We start from the raw sequence: 13033 nt of genomic DNA on the forward strand, positions 1-13033 counted from the left end.
GTTGGTGTGTTCACAGAAGAGCAAAAGGCCAGGGTAGCTGGAATAAGTTAGGGGGTGAATACACGGAGATGAGGCCAGAGAGAGAGGCCGAGGCCAGGACTTGGAGTCTAGGGTAAGGAAAATAAGTCAGTGATGACCAGCCTGAAAATAGGAGTACCACAGGGAAGGAAAGCTTCTGAGCAACGACTTATTTCCTCTGAGGAGGTCATGTGGACAGGGAGCAGGATATAATGAGGAAGATGAATTTGTTGGGTGTAGAATGAATTTATCAGAATCCTGATTTACAAAATGATCTAGTAAATCTATGGCTGACATTGACCCTAATTTACTTTGTGTTAATTTTGAAAGTGAAGTAGAGCTAAGAAGTCCTCCAAGCTGTACTTTAATACATTCATTTCGTTCTTCTCTGTAGAAAGGAATAGACAAGGAATTTTACCTATTATTCACAGTCTTTGATGAGAATCTGAGCAGGTATCTTGATGAAAATACTCAGAAGTTTACCTGGCGTCCCTTCAGTGTTGACAAGGAGGACAAAGAGTTTGTGAAGTCCAACTGAATGCATGGTATGAAAAATGTTTTTCCCTCCTGTAAAGGAAAGTCATAATTGCATTTGAAGTGAAAATGTTTGGAATGCTTTATCTTAAGTTTGGTTTCTTGGGTATTGTTCTTGGTCATGAGTAAAATATTTCGTGGCTTCAGACGCACAAGGTATGGTGAAACCTCCCTGTCTCTAGAGATGTGAAACTTAATTAATACTTCCAAAGCCTTAGATAAAGCAATACAAAATTTGAACTAGCAAAGATCACAGTACATCATAAATGTAGAAAATTACTGACAAAATGCCCTCCCTTGGGTTTGCAATAATGTCATTAAGTCTGATAATCCAGCTGATAGTTGGAGATAATTATTATCCAGCAAGGCATCTCTTACCAAGTTGTATGTATAACTATCTAAAGTGTTAATTTGTAAAACATTAGCCATTCCTATCCAAGATCTTCATGTAGGAGAAATTAGTTAATTATTCTTCTCTGTCTCTTTTATATCAGTTGTTAACAATAGCAAACCCACATTGTAATTGGTGTAATATGGGATTCTTGTTAGTCTTGGAGAGATTACCCAAGGTGGCAGAGTAATGCACAAGAGTCCAAACTCAAATGGCCACCAGAGTGTGGAGTCAACAAAAATGCCTAGAGGGAAGAGATCAAGGTGGTGGAGTAGGAGAATGTGGAACTCATCTCCTCCCACAAACACATCAAAAACACATCTATAGGATACAGAGGAAGATGGCAGAAGAGTAAGACGTGGAGATCACCTTCCTCCCCACAGATACATCAGAAATACATCTACACGTGAAACAACTCCTACAGAACACCTACTGAATGCTGGCAGAAGACCTCGGACCTCCCAAAAGGCAAGAAACTCCCCACGTACCTGGGCAGGGCAAAAGAAAAAAGAAAAAACAGAGACAAAAGAATAGGGACGGGACCTGCACCAGTGGGAGGGAGCTGTGAAGGAGGAAAGGTTTCCACACACTAGGAAGCCCCCCCCCCGGGCGGAGACTGTGGGTGGCGGAGGGGGGAAGCTTCGGAGCCACGGAGGAGAGTGCAGCAACAGGGGTGCAGAGGGCAAAGCAGAGAGATTCCCGCACAGAGGATCAGTGCGGACCAGCATTCACCAGCCCAAGAGGCTTGTCTGCTCACCTGCCGGGACGGACGGGGGCTGGGAGCTGACGCTCGGGCTTCGGAGGACAGATCCCAGGGAGAGGACTGGGGTTGGCTGCGTGAACACACCCTGAAGGGGCTAATGCGCCACAGCTAGCTGGGAGGGAGTCCAGGAAAAAGTCTGGAGCTGCCGAAGACACAGGAGAATTTTTCTTCCCTCTTTGTTTCCTGTTGTGCGAAGAGAGGGGATTAAGAGTGCTGCTTAAAGGAGCTCCAGAGATGGGCGCGAGCCGCGGCTAACAGCGCGGACCACAGAGACGGGCATCAGACGCTAAGGCTGCTGCTGCTGCCACAAAGAAGTGTGTGTGTGAGCACAAGGCACTATACACAACTCTCCTCCCAGGAGCCTGTGCAGCCCGCCACTGCCAGAGTCCCGTGATCCAGGGACAACTTCCCCGGGAGAACGCACGGCGCGCCACAGGCTGGTGCAATGTCATGCTGGCCTCTGCTGCCGCAGGCTTGTCCCACACTCCATCCCCCTCTGTCTCCCTGGCCTGAGCGAGCCAGAGCCCCCCAATCAGCTGCTCCTTTAACCCCATCCTGAGCGAAGAACAGATGGTCTTCGCAGAGGCAGGTCCAAATCCAAAGCTGAACCCCAGGAGCTGTGTGAACAAAGAAGAGAAAGGGAAATCTCTCCCAGCAGCCTCAGGAGCAGCGGATTAAATCTCCACAATCAACTTGATGTACCCTGCATCTGTGGAATACCTGAATAGACAACGAAACATCCCAAATTGAGGAGGTGGACTTTAGGAGCAATGATATATATATGTATTTTTTCCTTTTTCTCCTTCTGTGAGTGTGTTTGTTTCTGTGTGTGATTTTGTCTGTATAGCTTTGCTTTTACCGTTTCTCCTAGGGTTCTGTCTGTCCGTCTTTTTGGTTTTTTTAGTATAGTTTTTAGCACTGGTTATCATTGGTGGACTTGTTTTTGGTTTGGTTGCTCTCTTCTTTCTTTCTTTTTTTAAATTACTTTTAAAAATTACTTTTAATAATTATTTTTTATTTTAGTAACTATTTTATTTTACCTTCTTCCTTTCTTTCTTTTTTTTTCTCCCTTTTATTCTGAGCCATGTGGAGGACAGGCTCTTGGTGCCTGAGCCAGGAGTTAGGGCTGTGCCTCTGGGGTGGGAGAGCCAAGTTCAGGACATTGGTCCACAAGAGACCTCCCAGCTCCACGTAATATCAAATGGTGAAAATCTCCCAGAGATCTCCATCTCAATGTCAAGACCCAGCTCCACTCAACAACCAGCAAGCTACAGTGCTGGACACCCTATGCCAAACAACTAACAAGACAGGAACACAACCCTACCCATTAGCAGAGAGGCTACCTAAAATCACAATAAGCCCACAGACACCCCAAAACACAGCACCAGACGTGGACCTGCCCACCAGAAAGACAAGATCCAGTCTCATTTACCAGAACACAGGCACTAGCCCCCTCCACCAGGAAGCCTACACAACACAGTGAACCAACTTTAGCCATTGGGGGCAGATACCAAAAACAATGGGAACTACGAACCTGCAGCCTGTGAAAAGGAGACCCCAAACACAGTAAGTTAAGCAAAATAAGAAGAAAGAGAAACTCAGAGCAGATGAAGGAGCAAGGTAAAAACCCACCAGACCTAACAAATGAAGAGGAAATAGGCAGTCTACCTGAAAAAAATTCAGAATAATGATAGTAAAGATGATCCAAAATCTTGGAAATAGAATGGAGAAAATACAAGAAACGTTTAATAAGGAAGTAGAAGAACTAAAGAGCAAACAAACAGTGATGAACAGCACAATAAATGTAATTAAAAATTCTCTAGAAGGGATCAAGAGCAGAATAACTGAGACAGAAGAATGAATAAGTGACCTGGAAGATAAAATAATGGAAATAACTACTGCAGAGCAGAATAAAGAACAAAGAATGAAAAGAGTTGAGAACAGTCTCGGAGACATCTGGGACAACATTAAACACACCAACATTCGAATTATAGGAGTCCCAGAAGAGGAAGAGAAAAAGAAAGGGACTGAGAAAATATTTGAAGAGATTATAATTGAAAACTTCCATAATATGGGAAAGGAAATAGTTAATCAAGTCCAGGAAGCACAGAGAGTCCTATATAGGATAAATCCAAGAAAAAACACACCAAGACACATATTAATCAAACTATCAAAAATTAAATACAAAGAAAAAGTATTAAAAGCAACAAGGGAAAAACAACAAATAACATACAAGGGAATCCCCATAAGGTTAACAGCTGATCGTTCAGCAGAAACTCTGTAAGCCAGAAAGGAGGAGCAGGACATATCTAAAGTGATGAAGGGGAAAAAACCTACAACCAAGATTACTCTACCCAACAAGGATCTCATTCAGATTTGACAGAGAAATTAAAACCTGTATAGACAAGCAAAAGCTAAGAGAATTCAGCACCACCAAACCAGCTTTACAACAAATGCTAAAGGAACTTCACCAGGTAGGAAACACAAGAGAAGGAAAAGACCTACAATCACAAACCCAAAACAATTAAGAAAATGGTAATAGGAACATACATACTGATAAACACTTAAATGTAAATGGATTAAGTGCTCCAACTGAAAGACATAGACTGGCTGAATGTATACAAAAACAAAACTGGTATATATGCTGTCTACAAGAGACCAACTTCAGACCTAGGGACACATACAGACTGAAAGTGAGGGAATGCAAAAAGATATTCCATGAAAATGGAAATCAGAAGAAAGCTGGGGTAGCAATTCTCATATCAGACAAAATAGACTTTAAAATAAAGACTATTACAAGAGACAAAGAAGGACACTACATAATGATCAAGGGATCGATCCAAGAAGAAGATATAACAATTGTAAATATTTATGCACCCAACATAGAAGAACCTCAATACATAAGGCAAATACTAACAGCCATAAAAGGGGAAATCGACAGTAACACAAGCATAGTAGGGGACTTTAACACCCCACTTTCACCAATGGACACATCATCCAAAATGAAAATAAAGAAGGAAACACAAGCTTTAAATGATACATTAAACAAGATGGACTTAATTGATATTTATAGGACATTCCATTCAAAAACAACAGAATACACATTTTTCTCAAGTGCTCATGGAACATTCTCCAGGATAGATCATATCTTGGGTCACAAATCAAGCCTTGGTAAATTTAAGAAAATTGAAATCATATCAAGTATCTTTTCCGACCACAATGCTATGAGACCAGATATCAATTACAGGAAAAAACTGTAAAAAATACAAACACATGGAGGCTAAACAATACACTGCTTAATAACCAAGAGATCACTGAAGAAATCAAAAAATACCTAGAAACAAATGACAATGAAAACACGATGACCCAAAATCTATGGGATGCAGCAAAAGCAGTTCTAACAGGGAAGTTTATAGCAATACAATCCTACCGTAAGAAACATCTCAAATAAACAATCTAACCTTGAACCTAAAGTAATTAGAGAAAGAAGAACAAAAAACCCCAAAGTTAGCAGAAGGAAAGGAATCATAAAAATTAGATCAGAAATAAATGAAAAAGAAATGAAGGAAACGAGAGCAAAGATCAACAAAACTAAAAGCTGGTTCTTTGAGAAGATAAACAAAATTGATAAACCATTCACCAGACTCATCAAGAAAAAAAGGGAGAAGACTCAAATCAATAGAATTAGAAAAGAAAAAGGAGAAGTAACAAGTGACACTGCAGAAATACAAAGGATCATTAGAGATTACTACAAGCAACTCTATGCCAATAAAATGGACAACCTGGAAGAAATGGACAATTTCTTAGAAATGCACAACCTGCCAAGACTGAACCAGGAAGAAATAGAAAATATGAACAGACAAATCACAAGCACTGAAATTGAAACTAGTTAAAAATCTTCCAACAAACAAAAGCCCAGGACCAGATAACTTCACAGGTGAATTCTATCAAACATTTAGAGAAGAGCCAACATCTATCCTTCTCAAACTCTTCCAAAATATAGCAGAGGGAGGAACACTCCCAAACTCATTCTACGAGGCCACAGTCAGCCTGACACCAAAACCAGACAGAGATGTAACAAAGAAAGAAAACTACAGGCCAATATCACTGATGAACATAGATGTAAAACTCCTCAACAAAATACTAGCAAACAGAATCCAAAAGCACATTAAAAGGATCATACACCATGATCAAGTGGGGTTTATCCCAGGAATGCAAGACTTCTTCAATATGCTCAAATCAATCAATGTGATACACCATATTAACAAATTGAAGGAGGAAAACAATATGATCATCTCAATAGATGCAGAGAAAGCTTTTGACAAAATTCAACACCCATTTATGATAAAAATCCTCCAGAAAGTAGTCATAGAGGGAACTTACCTCAACACAATAAAGGCCATATATAACAAAACCACAGCCAAAATCCTCCTCAATGGTGAAAAACTGAAACCATTTCCACTAAGATCAGGAACAAGACAAGGCTGCCCACTCTCATCACTATTATAGTTTTGGAAGTTTTAGCCAGAGCAATCAGAGAAGAAAAAGAAATAAAAGGAATACAAATTGGAAAAGAAGAAATAAAGCTGTCACTGTTTGCAGATGACATGATACTATACATAGAGTATCTTAAAGATGCTACCAGAAAACTACTAGAGTTAATCAATGAATTTGGTAAAGTAGCAGGATACAAAATTAATGCACAGAAATCTCTTGTATTCCTATACACTAATGATGAAAAATCTGAAAGTGAAATTAAGAAAACACTCCCCTTTACAATTGCAACAAAAAGAATAAAATATCTAGGAATAAACCTACCTAGGGAGACAAAAGACCTGTATGCAGAAAATTATAAGACACTGATGAAAGAAATTAAAGATGATACCAACAGATGGAGAGATATACCATGTTCTTGGATTGGAAGAATCAACATTGTGAAAATGACTCTACTACCCAAAGCAATCTACAGATTCAGTGCAATCCCTGTCAAACTACCACTGGCATTTTTCACAGAACTAGAACAAAAAATTTCACAATATGTATGGAAACACAAAAAACCCCAAATAGCAAAAGCAGTCTTGAGAAAGAAAAACGGAGCTGGAGGAATCAGGCTCCCTGACTTCAGATTATACTACAAAGCTACAGTAATCAAGACAGTATAGTACTGGCACAAAAACAGAAATATAAATCAATGGAACAGGATAGAAATCCCAGAGACAAACCCACGTACATATGGTCACCTTATCTTTGATAAAGGAGGCAAGAATATACAGTGGAGAAAGAACAGCCTCTTCAATAAGTGGTGCTGGGAAAACTGGACAGCTACATCTATAAGAATGAAATTAGAACACTCCCTAACACCATACACAAAAATAAACTCAAAATGGATTAAAGACCTAAATGTAAGGCCAGACACTATCATACTCTTAGAGGAAAACATAGGCAGGACACTCTATGACATAAATCACAGCAAGATCCTTTTTCACCCACTTCCTAGAGAAATGGAAATAAAAATAAACAAATGTGACCTGATGAAACTTAATAGCTTTTGCACAGCAAAAGAAACCATAAACAAGATGAAAAGACAACCCTCAGAACGGGAGAAAATATTTGCTAATGAAGCAACTGACAAAGGATTAATCTCCACAATTTACAAGCAGCTTATGCAGCTCAACATGAAAAAAACAAACAACCCAATCCAAAAATGGGCAGAAGACCTAAATAGACATTTCTCCAAAGAAGATATGCAGGTTGCCAGCAAACACATGAAAGAATGCTCAGTATCATTAATCATTAGAGAAATGCAAGTCAAAACTACAATGAGATATCATCTCACACTGATCAGAAGGGGCATCATCAAAAAATCTACAAACAATAAATGCTGGAGAGGCTGTGGAGAAAAGTGAGCCCTCTTGCACTGTTGGTGGGAATGTAAACTGATACAGCCACTATGGAGAACAGTATGGAGGTTCCTTAAAAAGCTAAAAATAGAACTACCATACGACCCAGCAATCCCACTACTGGGCATATACCCTGAGAAAACCATAATTCAAAAAGAGTCATGTACCACAATGTTCATTGCAGCTCTATTTACAATAGCCAGGACATGGAAGCAACCTAAGTGTCCATCAACAGATGAATGGATGAAGAAGATGTGACACATATATACAACGGAATATTACTGAGCCATAAAAAGAAAGGAAATTGCGTTATTTATAGTGAGGTGGATGGATCTAGAGTCTGTCATACAGAGCGAAGTAAGTCAGAAAGAGAAAAACAAATACTGTATGCTAACACATATATATGGAATCTTAAACAAACAAACAAAAAATGGTCATGAAGAAGCTAGGGGCAAGATGGGAATAAAGACGCAGAACTACTAGATTGATGTGATGTACCACATTAAGAAACTGAAGAGTAAAAACTATATGATTACCTCAATAGATGCAGAAAAAGCTTTTGACAAAACTCAACACTCATTTATGATAAAAATTCTCCAGAAAGTTGGCATAGAGGGAACATACCTCAACATAATTAAGGCCATATATGAAAGCTCCACAGCTAACATCATACTCAGTTGTGAAAAGCTGAAAGCATTTCCTCTAAGATCAGGAACAAGACAATGATGCCCACTCTCTCCACTTTTATTCAATAAAGTATTGGAAGTCCTAGCCACAGCAATCAGAGAAGAAAAAGAAATAAAAGGCATTCAAATTGGAAAGGAAGAAGTCAAAATGTCATTGTTTGCAGATGGCATGATACTATACTTAGAAAATCCTAAAGACATTACCAGAAAACTACTAGAGCTTATCAATGAATTCAGTAAAGTTGCAGAATATAAAATTAATATATAGAAATCTGTTGTATTTATACACACTAACAATGCATTATAAGAAAAAGAAATCAAGGAAACAATCTCACTTACCATCACATCAAAAATAATAAAATACCTAGGAATGAACCTACCCCAGGAGGTAAAGGACCTGTACTCAGAAAACTATGACACTGGTGAAAGAAATTGAAGACAACAAAAACAGATGGAAAGATACTGTGTTCTTGGATAGTAAGAATCAATATGTTAGAATGACCATTCTACTCAAGGCAATCTACAGATTCAATGCAATCCCTATAAAAATACCAAGTGTATTTTTCACAGAACTAGAACAAATAATTTTATTATTTTTTCTTTCATTCCAGTTTAATTAATCACATTAAAAAATTAATTTTTTATTAGAGTATAGCTGATTTATAATGTGTTAGTTTCTGCTGTACAGCAAAGTGAATAAATTATACATATATCCACTATTTTTAGATTCCATTCCCATATAGGTTATTACAGAGTATTGAGTAGAGTTCCTTGCGCTACACAGTACGTTTTTATTAGTTATCTATTTTATTTATAGTAGTGTGTATATGTCAATCCCAATCTCCCAATTTATCCCTTCCTCCCTTTCCACCTTGGTAACCATAAGTTTGTTTTCTACATCTGTGACTCTATTTCTGTTTTGTAAGTAGGTTCATTTGTACCATTTTTTTAGATTCCACATATAAGCGAAATCATATATTTGTCTTTGTCTGACATACTTCACTCAGTATGACAATATCTAGTTCCATCCATGTCACTGCAAATGGCATTATTTCCTTCTGTTTTATGGATGAGTAATATTCTATTGTATATATATACCACATCTTCTTTATCTATTCACCTGTCAATGGACATTTAAGTTGTTTCCATGACCTGGCTGTTGTAAATAGTGCTGCAATGAACTTTGGGGTGCATGTATCTTTTTGAATTATGGTTTTCTCCAGATATATGCCCAGGAGTCACATTGCTGGGTCATATGGTAGCTCTATTTTTAGTTTTTTAAGGAACCTCCATACTGTTCTCCATAGTGGCTGTACCAATTTGCATTTCCACCAACAGTGTAGGAGGGTTCCCTTTTCTTCACACCCTCTCCAGCATTTATTATTGGTAGATTTTTTTGATGATGGCCATTCTGACCAGTGTGAGGTGATATCTCATTGTAGTTTTTATTTGCATTTCTCTAATAATTAGTGATGTTGAGCATAGAACAAATAATTTTAAAATTTATATGGGAACACAAAAGACCCCAAATCTCAAGAAAGAACAGAACTGGAGGATTCATGCTCCCTGACATCAGACAATATACAAAGCTATAGGAATCAAAACAGTTTGGTACTGGCACATAAACAGACACATAGATCCACAGAAGAGAATAGTGAGCCCAGAAATGCACCCACGCACTTATGGTCAATTACTCTATGACAAAGGGGGCAAGAATATACAACGGAGAGAAGACAGTCTCTTCAATAAGTGGTTCTGGGAAAACTGGAAAGCTACATGTAAAGGAATGAAATTAGAACATTCTATAACACCATATATGAAAATAAAATTAAGATAGATTAAAGATCTAAATGTAAGACTGGATACAATGAAACTCCTAGAGAAAAACATTCGCAGAACACTCTTTGACATAAATCCCAACAATAGTTTTTTGGATCTGCCTCCTAAATTAAAGGAAATAAAAGCTAAACTAAACAAATTGGATCCAACTACATGTAAAAGCTTTTGCACAGCAAAGGAAACCATCAATAAAATGGAAAGACAACCTACTGAATGGGAGAAAATATTTGCAAATGATATGCCTGATAAGGGATTAATAGCCAACATATATAAACAGCTTGTACAACTGAAAATCAAAGAAGCAAACAACCTGATTAAAAATGGGCAGAAGAACTGAGTAGACACTTTTCCAAAGAGGAAATGCAGATGGCCAACAGGCACGTGAAAAGATGTTCAATGTTGCTAGTCATCTGAGAAATGCAAATCAAAACCACAATGAGATATCACCTCACACCTGTCAGAACAGCTATTATCAAAAAGAACACAAATAGCAAATGTTGGCGAGGATGTGGAGAAAAGGAAACCCTCCTACACAGTTGGTGGGAATGTAAATTGGTACAGCCACTGTGGAAAACAGCATGGAAGTGTCTCAAAAAACTAAAAATAGAACTACCATATGACCCAGCTATTCCACTCCTGGGTATATATATATCCAAACAAACAAACAAACAAACCCAAAACCACTAATTTGAAAAGATACATTCAGGACTTCCCTGGTGGTCCAGTGGTTAAGACTCCGGACTTCCAATGCAGGGGGCCCAGCTTCGATCCCTGGAAGGGTAACTAAGATCCTGCATGCCACATGGTGTAATCAAAAAATTTAAAAAAAGAAAGAAAAGAAAAGATACATGCACTCCAATGTTCATAGCAACATTATTTACAATTGCCAAGATATGGAAGCAACCTAAGTGTCCATGAAGAGATGAAATGGATAAAGACATGGTATATATATATAGGAGGAAATAAAACTCAGCCATAAAAAGGAATGAAATTCTGCCATTTGCTACTATGTGGATGGTCCTAGAGAGTATTATGCTTACTGAAATAAGTCAGACAGAGAAATACAAATACTGTATGTTTCACTTATATGTGGAATCTAAAAAGTAAAACAAATGAATGTATATAACAAAAAAGAAACAGACTCAGACATAGAGAATAAACTAGGGGTTACCAGTGGGGAGAGGGAAGGGTGAAGGGGCAAGATAGGGCTATGGGATTAAGAGAAAATAACTACTATGAATAAAATAAATAAGCTATAAGGATATATTGTACAACACAGGGAAATATCGCCATTATTTTGTAATAACTTTAAATGTAGTATAATGTATAAAAATATTGAATCACTATGTTGTACACCTAAAACTAGTATAATATTGTAAATCAAATATACTTGAATAAAAATTTTCTTCAGTGCTTAAAGCAAGCATGGCGAGATAACAGGCCTTGTCTTAGGACCAAGCATAACATCTGATTATTGGGAAACAATAAACAAATGTTTATTAAACATTATGGGAAAAATTATGGGAAACATTATGGGAAAATAATGAAATAGCACTTTCCCTCTCTCCCAAGGAAGTCCAAAAACAGTTCAAGGTTCCAAGTGATGCACAGCACCAGCTCAGACTCCTGTGGTCCTGGATGTTCTGTTCCAACAGAGTCCCCTCTTGGACCAATGGAAAGCATGGAATAGTGCACCTTCAATATCATCTTCTACGAAAAATTTTGTTATAACTGAATACAAAATGTAGTTCCTACCTCTCTAGTAGCCAATAGAAAAGGTAAACTCAACTACAAATTAGGAAACATAACAATTCCTTAGTGGAGAAGCTAGGTTGCAAAAGAAATTTGTCATGAGAGGCCTGTATATAGAAAACAAAAAACAATCTAATGGACCATGTCAAATCCAGTCCCATCCTGGTTTGGCAATTTGAAATACATTTGTATATTTTGAACATGTAGAATATGTCATTTTTCAAGCAAAATTCAAGGAAAATTACGTGTTTTACTTTAAATTTCACATTAATTATAAATTAAATTTTGTCTCCAGTCTTGCTTGCATGAGTGGGAGAAAGAAAGTTGGCAACAATACCAAAGAGAAAATGCCTTATATAGCATACAATTCTTTGCATTGCTCGTATTATATAGTCTATATTCAACGCTGTTTGTTGAATGTCTGAATGAATGTTCCAGAAAGAGAGGCTTTTTGGGGGTGTTGGGGGGCACGCTGTTTGGCTTGTGGGATCTTAGTTCCCTGACCCAGGCCCTCAGGCCCTTGGCAGTGAGAGCACCGAGTCCTAACCAGTGGACCACAAGGGAATTCCTGGGGAAAGAGAGGCTTTAAACTAGAGCTCCAAGGCAACAGAGGATTCTCTACCAGCCAGCCAAGGACTAAATTATTAGCATCACAATCTACAACGATATCTCTTTAACATTCAACAGACAAGACTTAGTTTATTTGCAAGAGCATTATCAAAGATTTTTTTCAGAAAATGTGATATTCTTCTCAGCAGCCCCTGGGCTTCTTGGAATTTCTACTAATAATTCCAGATATTTGAGTAAAATTACCAAGCACCCCTCATTCTGCAGATAAAGAAACAAAAAGTAATTTTATTTGACAATGAGATTGTAACAGATCATTCATATACATGATGAATGGGCATTAGAAGGAGTGGGAGTGGGAATATCTCTCTAAGGGCCACCAAGCATGAGACATAATTAGGTGCAGTAACCCTTCAGTGCTATTCAATCACGGCATTCATCCGCCAGAGTGGGAATGTGGTTTCTCAATTCTTCTCAAGGCACTGCTCCAGGTAACCACTATTGATGGATTGAGGTTGATGTAAAAGAGAAAAACAATTTGCATTTCTGGAGATACAAAATGTTTTCATATCTAAGTGATCAT

At 38.0% G+C, this 13033-nt stretch overlaps 1 protein-coding gene across 1 annotated transcript in view; it reads left to right on the forward strand.

The window, feature by feature from the left end:
• Nucleotides 1-13033, forward strand: part of HEPHL1 (hephaestin like 1) — a 92923-nt gene that overhangs the window by 50595 nt on the left and 29295 nt on the right. Inside the window, 1 exon segment of the mRNA XM_060157892.1 lies at nucleotides 413-563. Coding sequence (XP_060013875.1) covers nucleotides 413-563 — 151 coding nt within the window.

This window comes from Lagenorhynchus albirostris, chromosome 9, assembly GCF_949774975.1.
Source record: "Lagenorhynchus albirostris chromosome 9, mLagAlb1.1, whole genome shotgun sequence".
Taxonomy (NCBI): Eukaryota; Metazoa; Chordata; class Mammalia; order Artiodactyla; family Delphinidae; genus Lagenorhynchus; species Lagenorhynchus albirostris.